This window comes from Henckelia pumila, unplaced genomic scaffold (assembly GCF_033568475.1).
Source record: "Henckelia pumila isolate YLH828 unplaced genomic scaffold, ASM3356847v2 CTG_461:::fragment_3, whole genome shotgun sequence".
NCBI lineage: Eukaryota > Viridiplantae > Streptophyta > Magnoliopsida > Lamiales > Gesneriaceae > Henckelia > Henckelia pumila.
The window spans coordinates 1-14,381 of NW_027331831.1; the positions used below are offsets into that span (position 1 = coordinate 1).

General features: G+C 38.5%; 1 protein-coding gene across 1 annotated transcript; it reads left to right on the top strand.

Annotated features, from left to right (window-relative positions):
• Positions 1–6: 6 nt before the first annotated feature.
• Positions 7–1,331, top strand: LOC140871840 (auxin-induced protein 15A-like). The gene has a single exon (XM_073274579.1). It carries the CDS (start codon positions 24–26, stop codon positions 306–308), a length of 285 nt encoding a protein of 94 aa, XP_073130680.1. The 5' UTR covers positions 7–23; the 3' UTR covers positions 309–1,331.
• Positions 1,332–14,381: the final 13,050 nt, after the last annotated feature.

A 14,381-nucleotide genomic window follows, 5' to 3' on the forward strand; every position in this document is an offset into this window, starting at 1 on the left:
CCTCTACTTGCTTTATCATAGTAATGGCCATTGGGAAAATCCTTAGACGCTCCTTATCAGCTGAAAGAAGATCCAACTCCACTGGATCAACTGATGTTCCCAAGGGACATTTGGCTGTTTATGTTGGAGAGAATGAATATAAGCAGCGATTTGTAATCCCAATATCATACTTGAACGACCCATCGTTTCAAGAATTGTTGAATCAGGCCGAAGAAGAATTTGGGTTCAGTCATCCAATGGGTGGACTCACCATTCCCTGCAGTGAAGATATATTTATGGATCTCATCTCTTGCTTGGGAAGAGTGTGATCATACATGGTTTTTATTTTTTAATCTTTTGGAGGAATAGTAATTTGTAAACTAGTTAGGAGATTTTCAGTTTTTTTTGGTCGATGAAGACAAAGGTCTACCATATCAAATTATAAATGGAATCAATTATTTTTTAATATATTTGAGCCAATTGTTCAATTCAAAAGCCTCATCTTGTTAATGTTTCTTTAAAATTTTCAACAGGGCATATCATTCATCGGCCTCTCTAATTCTCGTACAGTAAGATATTGGCAGATAACTCCAAAATTATACTATCCCTAAGATCATCCGAAAAGAAAACTATATAATGATTTGTAATCCAAGTATAAGTTTGGTTGTGATGTCTACAAACATTAAGGCCAGTTTTTTTAATTCAAATGCATCATTATCTTATTCTAGTTGTTAGTTATTTTAATTGCAAGATTCAAGCACACATGTGAAAGAGATTTCATGATTGTTTGTTTTTCTATTGATATGAAGAGATTTAAAGAAAAGTTTGTTATTTATTCCATGAATTTATCAGGACAATTTTAGAATGAGAATATTTTCTCTTTGTTAAAAACATCTTTTAATTCCTCTGCAGTACACCTTGTGCTGCTACCTCGATACACCATGAGAAATATGCAGATTGGATTCCTTTCTGATGAATATACTCACTCACTAATGCATTTTTTTTTATCAAGAACAAAAATAATTTCAGATTTCATTTATGCCAAAGAAATACAATACATTTTACAGTTAGTAGAAAAATAAGGACTTAATTAATTACGGGTCCTGCCTGAGTTCATAGGTGACTAGAATCAGACAGATCAAAGTGATCCAAAGAAATTTTAAGTGATTTGTTTGAGGACCCTTTGATTGTTTGTTGCTGAAATTGGTAGGGAACGATGTCTCCGACGTGATTTATTTGGTGATTAATGCAAGACAAAATCATGTTAGCCTTCATGTGCTTGTGTTTCTCAAATTTATCTGGTCACTGCTGATTTTTTTGCCTCTCCACCACTCGATTTGAACTAACATATCTTGAGAGGTATCTATATATACAGCACATTACTCACAGCAAACACATCAACAAATCATCAGAAAACTAACCTTTCTCACCTTCAAGAAACTTTCCCCTGTTTGCTTTAATAATAAATGGCTATTCGAAAAATTCTTCGACGTTCTTTATCCGCTGAAAGAAGATCCAATTCCACAGGATCAACTGATGTTCCTAAGGGACATTTTGCCGTCTATGTTGGGGAGACCGAAAACAAGCAACGATTTGTAATACCAATATCATACTTGAACGACCCTTCATTTCAAGATTTGTTAAATCAAGCCGAAGAAGAATTCGGGTTCAGTCATCCAATGGGTGGACTCACCATTCCCTGCAATGAAGATATATTTATGGATCTAATCTCTTGCTTGGGAAAAGTCTGATCATACATGTCTTTTAATTTTTTTATAGGAATAGAAATTACACTTGTATACTAGTTGGATCACGACTAGGAGATTTTCTCTTTTCCGTCTTCATATCCAGTGTATTGGTACCGGGAGAAGACAAAGGTTTACCATATGAAATTTTAAATGGAAGCAATTCTTGATTATATTTGAGCTAATTTTTCAATTCAAAAGCCTGGCCTTGCTTAGTCTTTTTTTAAAAAAAATTCAATGAAGCATATCATAACTATTTTCCGCAAATTGTAAATGGTTGTGATGTCTGCAAACTACTGCTGCATAACGTTATTCTAAGTTCAGGACCTACTCTAATCTAACAAGAAGATAATGTTCCTTGTACCATTAAGTGGAGGTAAATACACTAACTCAATTATGTGCTTTAAGCATCATTTTCACTTGTTAATTTTGATAGAAACCTCCACCAATCTGCCTCAGCTTCACTGCAAAGAATGCCGCATATGACGGTTCATGTACAATCTTATTTTTGTTTGGCACGAACAAGATCACATGTTCAGCATCAAATTTCCAAATCTTGTCTGAGTAATTGAACATTTTATAAGTGAGATTTCACTTTTCAGGCCTATATTCGACAGCACAATTTACAGAATTTGTACCAAACAGAGAATTCTGATTCACAATTTGGAGTAAGTTACTGTTCTGCTAAACACTCCACATGATAGGATTTTGATTAGCAGACAACAAGATTAAATTTTGGTGGGGTGACTTAACTAATATGCAGATCCAAAGAATCCCAAGAAATCTTCAAGAGGTTTAGCTTTTTGTAACATGCATGATTTATTTGAGTAGGGTCCTATAGGACTTTGTGGCTGAAGGTGGTGGGGAAAAATGGTTTGAAATGACAGATGCTTCATGATAATTTATGATGATTGGAAGACAAATTCATGTGATTCTTCATGTGCAATTGTTAGCTTTAATTGGAAGACAAATGCATTTGAATTACTTCCACTTGCCTGTTTTTCTGGACCACTATCAAGATTTTAAAGGATAATATAAATGTCAATGATATTCATCTATATATATTCCTCACTTCCAAGCTTCAAACCAACTAAGCACTCCTCAAACACTTTTGATTCCAGTTTCCAAAAACCCTTCTTGTATTTCCTACTCTTGCTTCAAGAAATGGCCATTCGACAAATTCTGAAACGATCTCTATCAAGTGAGAAAAGTTCTAATTCTACCGGATCAACTGATGTTCCGAAAGGATATTGCGCTGTTTACGTAGGAGAGAGTGAATATAAGCAACGATTCGTGATTCCTGTATCATTTTTAAACCATCCTTCATTTCAAGGTTTGCTATGCCAAGCTGAAGAAGAATACGGATTTTGCCATCCGATGGGTGGCCTCACCATTCCTTGCAGTGAAGAATTGTTTGTTGATGTCACCTCTTGCTTGAGAAGAACATGATGTTTTATTGACTAGATTTTAGTCTTTTAGAATAGAGACTTATGTATTAGTTAGCTAGTTTGAGGGATTACAGTCTCCATTCAAATTGGTGTATATGTTACTGGAAAAATGTTCGAAATGATGAAAACAGCTAGAAAATTTCGGTAATTAATGTGCCAATTTTTTTGTTCCAACGCATTGTCTTGTTCCATACTTTGAATACTTTTTCCAGCACTCCGCAAGGTGTTTACACACAACTTGAAGTCTTAACTTTAATTTCTGGAACAGATTTAAGTGAATAGATCCAGATCATTTTTTTTATCATCATCCGGATTCATGAAATGCATCGATTTTTATCAACTTTGAATTATGTAGATGCAATCTAGAACGTAACATGAGACACTGAGAAGCTGAATTAAGTCAATTAACCTTCTTTTTAAGGGGAAAAAACTTAAAATGTCAGGGAACTCCAAGAATATATAAATAAAACTTAATTTTATTAGAATAGGTCACCCCAACAATACTGGTGGAATCTTTTATCAATATTTAATTTTATTTCAGGTTTTGCAACTCCAAAACAGTAATATACAATTTACAGTTCATCACACATTATCCATTTCATGTTAGAAAAATTAAGACTTTTATGATTAATGGGAGGCCTCACCATTCCTCGCAGTGAAGATTTGTTCGTTGATGTCACCTCTCGCTTGAGAAGAACATGATGTGTTATAAACCAGATTTTAGTCTAGTAGAAAAGAAATTTGTATACTATTTAGCTAGTTTCAGGATTATTCTTCCCTTTTCTCCTACCACAATCAGAGGTATGATATTGGGAAAAGATTCAAATATTATAAATACATGAAAAATTTGGTAATTAACGTGACAACTGTTATATTCAAATGCTTTATCTTGTTGTAGTTAGTATACTTGAGAAGCACTCTGCAAAGTATTACATAGAGATGTCAAAGGAGATTTCATGTTGTTTAATAGAAATCTGTAGGCTAGTTAGCTAGTTTGAGGGATTCATGCATGTTTTCCCCCCTCGTTGAAATTTGTGTGCATGATGTTGGGAAAAGATATGTATCCTCCAAAATACAAAGTTCCAATGTGAAAATATGAACACAATTATGACTGCAAGAAATTTTTTGGAAATTAGTGAGCTAATACTTGATTCAAAAGCTTTTATCTTATTCTAATTTGTTGCATGTTAGTTCTGTCGGAAGACTCTGCACTCTATTTCATGAAGATCATCAGAAAAGCAAAGAAAATCCCAAATACAAATTTAAAATGGTTTTTCATTCAAGATGTAACTTGTGTAGGTGTATTTCTCTTAATTGGTGATTTTTTTGTTTTCCTAATCGTTGAGTATGTCAATAGGAGAAGACAAAGGTTACTTGCATGAAGTTTTGAAGGCAAGAAAATTCTCATTGATCAGCAGATTTGGACCTAGAACTTCGCAATATATACGCAAGAATTGATATTTATATCTGGTTGGAGGCTTATCTTAATTCATTCAGACTCCGAAATATAAAGGCCAAGAATGGATTCGAGAATTAAACTCTTAATTTAATCAGAAAGCAAATAAAACAGAGATTCAATTCAAGAAATATCTCGTTTAGTTTAGTTGTAATTTCCCTACTCTCTACAAATGTAAATATTGCACTTAAATTTAATTCCTAACTCATATTCATCATTTAAGACCTCTCAATATTTGTTGAAGAGCAAAAAAACAAGAGTTCGCAGTCGAGATTTCAAGCCTCAAATTGTTTTGTGGGGCCGAAGACATCATATTGTCACATACATAAAAAAATCATCTTTGCTTTAAAAAATATATGAGCCATCTAAAATTTAGTAATTAGAAGCAAAGAAAGGGGTCACCTTATTATACCAAGCATAGAATTGTGGTTCCAACTTCCTGTTTCTTGATTAGCAGATAACAATGTAAATCTTGGTGGGGTGACTTAAAATATATCCAGAGTTCCGAGAAATACTTTAGAGGTGTAAGTTGTTGCAACATGATTCATTTGAGTAGGGTCCTATAAAACTTTGTTGCTGAAGGTGAGAGAGAAAGATGATTTTGACATGACAGAAGCTTCATCATAATTATGATGATTGGAAGACAAATTCATGTGATTCTTCATGTGCTTTGTAAACTTTAATCTCTGCTAGCTACCTTACATCCACTTGCCTGTTTTTCTAGACCACCTACATAAAATCCGCTAGCTAGCTTCAAACCCACAACTAAGTACTCCTCAAACACTTTCTGATTCCAGTTTCAATGCAACTTTCAGTTTCTTCTTGTGTTTCTTGCTCTTGCTTCAGCCAAAAATAGTTTAATACAAGAAATGGTCATTCGACAAATGCTTAAACAATCTTTATCAAGTGAGAAAAGATTGAATTCGACAGAATCAGCTGATGTTCCCAAAGGATATATATATTGTCTTGTTTACGTGGGGGAGATTGAATATAAGCTAAGATTCGTTTTCCCCATTTCATATTTGAACCATCCTTCATTTTGAGATTTGCTCTTCCAAGCTCAAGATTTCGCTTGAGCAGAACATGATGCATTATTGACTATGTTTCAGTCTTTTAATTAGAGTAGAAATTCATATGTGAATTAGCTATAGCTTGAGGATTCTAGATTGCTCATCCATTCAAATCAATGTTTGTTATTGGGAAAATATTCAAAATTATAAATACACAAGAAAATTTTGGTAACCGCTGTGCCAATTATTTTATTCACATGCATCATTATCTTGATAATATAAATTATTTGTCCAACACTTAGCAAGATTTCAAGCACACATGTGAAAATGATTTCATGAGTGTTTGTTTTTCTCATTTATATGGAGAGATTAAAAGAAAAGTTTTGTTCTTTACTCCATGAATTATAAGGACAATTTTAGAATGAGACCGTACTTTTTTCTTTGTCAAAAACTTCTTATAATTCCTCTGCTGTTCACCTTGTGCTACCTCAATAGACCATGAGAAATATGCAGATTGAATTACTCCCTGATGAACATACTCAATAATGCATTTTTTTTTAATCAAGACTAAAATCTATTTGAGATTTCATTTATGCCCCCAGAAAAAAAAAAAAAAAAAACACATTTTAGAGTCCAGCAAACGCTATCCATGTTAACAATGCAGAGTTCACTCGTTAAATCAAGTATCTGTCACGTTCTCATTTCACATGGCCCTGCCTGAGTTCATCGATGACAAACATTAATTTTAAGCTCCGTACGCGACAAGAATTAGACAGATCAAAGGGGTCCAAAGAAGTTTGAAGTGATTTGTTTGAGGACCCTTAGATTGTTTGTTGCTGAAATTGGTAGGGAACGTGATTATTTGGTTATTAATGCAAAACAAAATCATGTGTTTCTCAAATTTCTTTGGCCACTACGTACTGATCTATATATTCGCCCCTCCACCACTCGATTCGAACTAACATCTTGAAAGATATCTATATACAACGCATTACTCACAGCAAACACATATACAAGTAATCAGAAAACTAACCTTTCACACCTTCAAGAAACTTTCCCCTACTTGCTTTGGCTATTCGAAAAATTCTTCGACGTTCTTTATCCGCTGAAAGAAGATCCAATTCCACAGGATCAACTGATGCTCACTGCAGAATTTCTTTCCACGTCACACCTCAAATTTACCAATTCGCCTATGCTCTTATGGGCCACACGTGAACGACCCTTCCTTTCAAAAATTGTTAAATCAAGCCGAAGAAGAATTCGGGTTCAGTCATACTTGAACCCGATCTACATACTTGAATTGGGCCTAATGCAGTTGGGCCATAAATAAAGTTATTGGGCCAAGAAACCAAGTTTGGGCCAAGGAAAGAAAATATGTTGAATGGGCTATCAATCTGTGATGGACTATTAATTCAAAGACTAATAAGGTGGTCTTAGTCTTATGCAAGCTGCAACGGATACAAGGGATAGAAACAGAAAAGAAGAGAGTTCGAGATTTAGTACATGCCGACCGCAGGGCAGTGCTCTGCGGGTGATGTGTAATCCCATGATTGGTTAAAATTAATGGGTTCCATGTAAGACCTACTGATTTTAACTAATCATGAGCCGTCACGTCACCCGCAGGGCACTAACTTGCGGGTAGCATCTACTCAACCAGAGTTCGGATCGAAAAGAAAAGAATACAGAGACCAAGAAGCTGAGGCACTGGTTCTACAAGAGAAATCGAGGGATCAGAGTCTTGATTGGGAATCTTGTATATGTGTTATAGCTTGGATTAAGAGTTGTATTGTATTTTGAATTGAGATGTAATTTTTTGATTGTGATCAATAAAAGTGGTTATGTTGCTCTCCCGTGGAGTAGGCTTGGAACATCGGCCAAACCACGTAAATTCGCGTGTTGATTGGATCAAATGTGTTCACTGTTTTGTGAATGTGTGAGTTGTGCGATTGAGTTATAGATTGATTGATGCGGTTGTTTCTATTTGAGTTTCTGGAATTGAGTTCTCGAGGTTGTTGGATTGAGTAGATCACGGTCTTGTGTTGAGTGAATTGTTATAGCAAATTGATTAGTAATCCCAACAAGTGGCGCCGTATGTGGGAAAGGCAAAGGTGGTGGGATCTATGAAGTTTGATATAGAAAAGTTGTAACGCCCCGTTTTTATTTTAAATGAGTTTATTTGAGTTAATCGGAGATTACAGAGTTCACGAGCCGACTTGATTTTGATCAGGGTCCATTTTGCAAATTTTGGAAATTTCAAGGACTAAAACGCAAATATTGAGTTTTATATATTATCTACACTTAGAATTAAGTTGACAAGTCTCCTCCATCTTCCCCAAGAACGCCTCCTCCATTGAAGCCGATCCATTGAGCCTCCAAGCTTTCTGAATTCAGTCCGAGCTCGATCCGACCGTTGGAATTTATTTCTAAAGGTAGATTAGTGATCACTGCAACGAGAGCTCCGTTTTATCGTAAGTCTTTCTACGATTGGATTCATTATAATTTTTGGATGTTGTTAGAATCGCTTGAGATTCGAGTATGTTGTTCTTGGCGGAGTTCTGATCGTTTATTATCTGTCGGTTTTGAATTTGAGCGTCGTTCGGAATTGTTTTGATTTTCGGAAGCCTTGTTCGAAAATTGGGTTTTGAGATATGTTGGAATTGCCTTGATATTGTTGTTTTAGCATTGATTCGTATTGATATCGGTATTAAACTGCTGTCTGCGTTTCCGGTTTGTTCAGTTTATAGCCGTTTTGCCGTCGGTTTGAGTTTTAAGATTTCGAACCATTTGAGTTGTTATACTTTGGGCTTTGAGTTTGTCCGATGATGTTGATCATCTTTTGTCTCCGTACAGTTTCGTTGGAGTTGTCAAACCCGGAGTTAACAACTGTTGAGCGTCAAGAGTTGGACGAAGATCGGTAATGAGATTACCTTGTACCGTTGTTGTTGTTGTTGGGATTGTTTAGTTTTTGATTTAAAACTTTGTTGTAGCGTTTCCAGAGTTGGAGCTACGACATTGAAAGGTAAAAGCAGTCATCGTTAGCGGGATAGCATAATCGGGACAGTTGGTTCTTGAGTTTCCCTTTCAAATCACATATTGCATCAATACTTGTTCTAGCATGTTGAACTCGTATTTTGTTGATTAGTTGAGTTTTGTTATGAGGCTTATGTCATGTTTTTTGTTATGCATTCATCTTGAGCCAACTTTGATTTTAGCGGGCAGAACCACCCTTTTTGTTTAGACGTTTGGGAACTATGATTGAGTGGCCTAGGTCGTAGTCATTTCGCCTGGTGCTAGCATACTCATTATAGCTGCTCAAAGTCTAGGGGAGTGGGATACGTGGCACCACCTCAATTGGGAGAGTCGGTGAGTCGTTACGTGATCTCATCCTTGGGATCCCATAAGCACAGCAGCAATCCCTCGTTTATCAGATTTGATATCCCGATTTAAAGACATGCATTTCATTACGTTGATATTGATTACGTATTGTCTGGAAAACATGTTTACTGATTTCATTACTTGTTATGTTTCTTTTACTGGGAGTATCTTTCTCACCGATTTATCCGGCTGTTGCTTTGTTTTATATGTGTACTTGGCAATAGGTGGGGCAGGATCAAGTCAGCGAAGACCTTCTTAGCAACAAGAGGGAGAGCTAGTAGTGGGACTCGGTCTAGGAGTCGTGTCAGCATGTATACCTAGTTTATGTTAGAACATGTTTAGATCTCGAACTTCGTGGTTTATGTTGTATCGATTATGCGAACTTTTTGGTTGCATGTTCTAGCCTTACGCGTAGTTGATCAACTCTAGTCCTTCATGTATTATTCGGATAATTTGTGATTGTAATGCATGTTGGTATTTCGAATGTATTGGACTTGAGTTTCCAGCATGTTTTCTGCTGTTTTTGATTCAGAGCTGTCACCGCTCGATCGGCGAGATTTAACCAATCGAGCGAAGGTCCTTTTGCTGAGTTTCTGTTTTGAAATTTTGGTGGCCGCTCGATCGGTAAGATCCTACCGATCGAGCGGAGCTGGGAGTTTTCTCTGGCAGTAACTTTTGCTAAGTTGCTCGCTCGATCGGTTAGATCTTACCGATCGAGCGAGGCAATATTTCAAAAAAAAAAAATTATTGCTTTTAATCTTGGATCTTGAATGCCTTATTATTGTTTAATCCCGAGATTAGTTGTTTAGAACCGAGATCTCACATTAAGTGGTATCAGAGCGTTAAGATTCTTGGTTGAACTAGAGTGAGTGGGGTAGATCGAGTCTGCGTGTATTGGCTCCTCGCATGTGTTTGAATTATTTAACAGTGTACTTAATTCCATGCGAGCATGCTTTATTGTTTGAGAATTATTTGAATTACGTGGTTATGTGATTTAAATAATAAAGCATGATCTACTTGAGTATATCTGTTTTTGTTATCGACTGGTATCCGGTATTCCAAGCGGTTGTAAGGGCACCGATTGTAGCAATTGAGATATATCGTGTCCTAACCTTTGATTATCAGATGGGTCATCGTCGAGTGATAAACAGAAACCCACCGCCAGTTATTCCTGCGACTGAGCAAGCTAGTACTGAAGTTGATCAGTTGGATGCTACAGCAACTCCTATGGAAACCTTGCTGAAGAGGTTTCAGTTTTTTAATCCGCCTTTGTTGATGGGTACTAAGAATCCAGTTGACTGTGAGAGTTGGTTGGATGACACTGATCTGCTGTTCGATTCCCTGGATTATACAGATGACCGCCGAACCAGGTTAGCCATTCATCAGCTGCGTGGTGTTGCCAAGAACTGGTGGATCACGACCAAGAGATCCATGGAGAACAGAGGTACAGTTGTTGATTGGTCTCTTTTCAAAACTGAGTTTTATAAGCGATTTTTTCCTGTTTCGTACCGAAAGGACAAGGGAGCCGAGTTTGCCAATCTGAGGCAAGGGAATCTGAACATTGAGGAGTACGTAGCCAAGTTTGACAGCTTGTTGCGTTTTGCCCCGCACATTGCCGACAGTGAAGAAGCCAAAGCTGATCAGTTTATCAAAGTCTTGAATCTCGACATCTTCACGTTGGTGAACACCGCTAGGCCAGATAACTTTGCGGATGCCATGAATCACGCAAAGGGAGCAGAAGCAGGCTTGTGGAGGCAGAGAGGTAATCAGATGGTATCTCAGCAGCAGAGACAGTTTCAGAACCAACCATCTCAGCATCAGAATCAGCCACCTCAGTTTCAGAACCAACAGCAGAGGTACGAAGGTGGAAACAGTGGGGGAAACAGAAAGGATCAGTATAAAGCAAGAGGAAAACAGTTCAAGAGGCAGGGGAACGGTTCATCTAGTTCCAGTGGTTCCCGACAGTTTGGTTTAGGACAGAGTTCTGGATCTTCATCCATGTACTGCAGCAAGTGTGGGGGGAAGACACTCACCGGATCAGTGTGTGGGAGTCTTCGGGAACTGCAACACCTGTCAGCAACCGGGACACTTCTCTAAGGTGTGCCCTCAGCGTAACAGAGATCGAGCTCAGAGTGGAAGTTCATCTCGACCTACAGCTCAGCCTGAGAGGCAGTCTTCTGCAGTGCACTCTTTCCAGCCCCAGCAGCAGAACAGACAGGGAGGTAACTCTAGTGCGAACCAGCCTCCGAGACAGCAGGCACGTGTCTTTGCACTGACAGAGGATCAGTCTCAGGCAGCACTAGACGACGTTATAGCAGGTAACTGTTCGATTTTTGGTTATTCTGCTCATGTCTTGATAGATACAGGTGCTTTCCATTCTTTTATATCTGAGAAATTTGTGTTATTACATGCTTTGCCTAGTGAGTTGTTGCCTACTGTAGTAGCTGTTACTTCACCTTTGGGTGGAGGAATTGTTTCTGTCAGATTAATCAGGAACTGTGAACTCTGCTTTGAGGGAAATTTGTTAGAGTTCGATTGTATTGTACTTGGACTGTCAGATTTTGATTGTATTGTCGGTATAGATGCTTTAACCAAGTACAGAGCAACATTCGATTGTTTTCAAAAAGTTGTCAGGTTCAGACCTGAAATGGCAGACGAGTGAAAATTCTTTGGTAAGGGTTCTCGATCTAGAATTCCTTTGATTTCAGTGTTATATATGACTCGTTTGTTACAAAGAGGTGCAGAAGGATTTTTGGTCTATGCAATTGATGTACTGAAATCTAGCCCTGAATTGGTTGATATACCAGTGGTTAGAGATTTTGCGGATGTGTTTCCGGAAGATATTCCTGGATTGCCGCCTATTCGAGAGATCGAATTCAGTATTGACTTAGTGTCAGGTACTCAACCTATCTCCAAAGCTCCTTATCGTATGACACATATTGAATTGAGAGAGTTGAAGGAACAACTTGAGGATTTGATTGCCAAGGGATACATCAGACCTAGTGTATCGCCTTGGGGTGCTCCTGTTCTGTTTGTTCGGAAGAAGGATGGTTCTATGCGGCTCTGTATCGACTACCGCCAATTGAATCAGGCTACAATCAAGAACAGGTATCCTTTACCCCAAATAGATGACCTTTTTGATCAGCTGCAGGGTTCTTCTGTCTATTCGAAGATCGATCTGAGGTCAGGTTATCATCAGCTAAGAGTGCGAGAGGAAGATGTTCCTAAGACCGCATTCAGAACGAGGTATGGTCATTTTGAGTTTATAGTCATGCCGTTCGGATTGACTAATGCTCCAGCGGTTTTTATGGGTTTGATGAACCGTATTTTCCAGCGCTATTTAGATGAGTTTGTCATTATCTTCATCGACGATATTCTTATCTACTCTAAGAACCGTACTAACCATGCAGAGCATCTGAGGACCATTTTGCAGATTTTGTGAGTTGAGCAGCTGTTTGCCAAGATATCTAAATGTGAATTCTGGTTAGATCGGGTTGTCTTCCTCGGTCATATTATTTCAGGTGATGGGATTTCTGTCGATCCCAGCAAGATTGAAGCGGTTATGAATTGGCCTAGACCGACATCAGTACCTGAGATCCGAAGCTTCATGGGTTTAGCTGGTTATTACCGCCGATTCATCAAGGGTTTCTCGTCTATCTCCAAGCCGATTACCCAGCTGACACAGAAGAATGCGCCTTTTGTCTGGACTGTAGATTGTGAGGCTAGCTTTGTTGATCTGAAGAGGAGACTGACCAGTGATCCAATTCTTTCTATTCCGAAAGGTACTGTGGGTTTCACAGTCTATTGTGATGCTTCTAACCGAGGCTTGGGTTGTGTTCTTATGCAGCATAAGCATGTGATAGCGTATGCATCGAGGCAGCTGAAGCCGCACGAGACTCGTTATTCGGTTCATGATCTTGAACTAGCTGCGATCGTATTTGCTTTGAAGATCTGGCGTCACTATCTTTATGGTGAGTCTTTCGAGATCTTTTCTGACCATAAGAGCCTTAAGTATTTATTTTTACAGGCAGAGTTGAATATGAGACATGGAAGATGATTAGATCTGTTGAAGGATTTCGACTGTGAGATCAAGTATTACCCCGGAAAGTCGAATGCAGTTGCCGATGCCTTGAGCCGAAAGCTTTGTTCTCTATCTCTTTCGACTATCGGTGTTTCTCAGTTGATCGATGATTGTTGCACTTCTGGTTTAGAGTTTGAAACAGATAGGAAGACTATCAGAGTGTTTGTTATTCAAGTCGAGCCGGAGTTTTTTGTTGCGATCAGAGAAGCACAGAAGTCTGAGCCGAGCATTCAGGTTTCAGTAGAGAAAGTCCGATTTGGGCATCAGTCTGAATTCCAGGTTAGAGATGATGTTTTGTTTGTGAATAACCGTATTGTTGTGCCTGATATTTCGGAGTTGAGACAGCGTATTCTCCGAGAGGCCCATTGCAGCCGGTTCAGTGTTCATCCTTGAGGTCGTAAGATGTATAACGATCTGAAGAATCAGTTCTGGTGGAAGAAAATGAAGAGGGATGTTGCGAGGTTTGTATCTCGATATTTGAACTGTCAGCAAGTGAAAGCAGAGCGGAAGCGACCAGGAGGTCTGTTGCACAGTCTATCTGTTCTTGAATGGAAATGGGATCACATTTCTATGGATTTTGTCACGAAGCTACCACGATCCATTCGAGGATGCGATGCTATTTGGGTAGTGATCGACCGATTGACAAAGTCTGCTTGTTTTATTCCGTACAGGATGACGTATCGTCACGATCAGATGTCTGAGTTGTATGTTAGCAATGTTGTGAGATTGCATGGGGTGCCGAAGTCGATCGTTTCAGACCGAGACCCTAGATTCACTTCGCACTTCTGGCACATTCTTTAAGTGGCACTTGGTACTCGATTGCATCTGAGTACATCTTATCATCCTCAGACCGACGGATAGTCAGAGCGGACTATCCAGACATTAGAGGATATGCTGCGAGCGGTAGTGCTAGACTTTGGCACTAGTTGGCAAGATTCTTTGCCTCTTGTTGAGTTTTCTTACAACAACAGCTTCCAAGCGAGTATCGGTATGGCGCCTTTTGAGGCATTGTACGGTAAGAAATGCCGATCTCCGTTGTTTTGGGATGATTTGTTCGGGTCACCTGATTTGGGACCAGTTATGCTTAGAGATATGGCAGAACAAGTTAAGGTCATTCAGTCTAGAATGAAGTCAGCTCAGGATAGACAGGCGAAGTATGAAAATGTCAGACGTAGACCTCTGAGTTTTGAGCAGGGAGACCGTGTATTCCTTAAGATTTCTCCTTTCAGATGTACTGTCAGATTTGGGAAGAGAGTAAAGTTATCTCCGAGATTCATTGGTCCATAC

Coding starts and splice junctions, on each gene's coding strand:
- LOC140871840 (XM_073274579.1), top strand. CDS start 24: ATGGCCATTGGGAAAATCCTTAGACGCTCCTTATCAGCTGAAAGAAGA.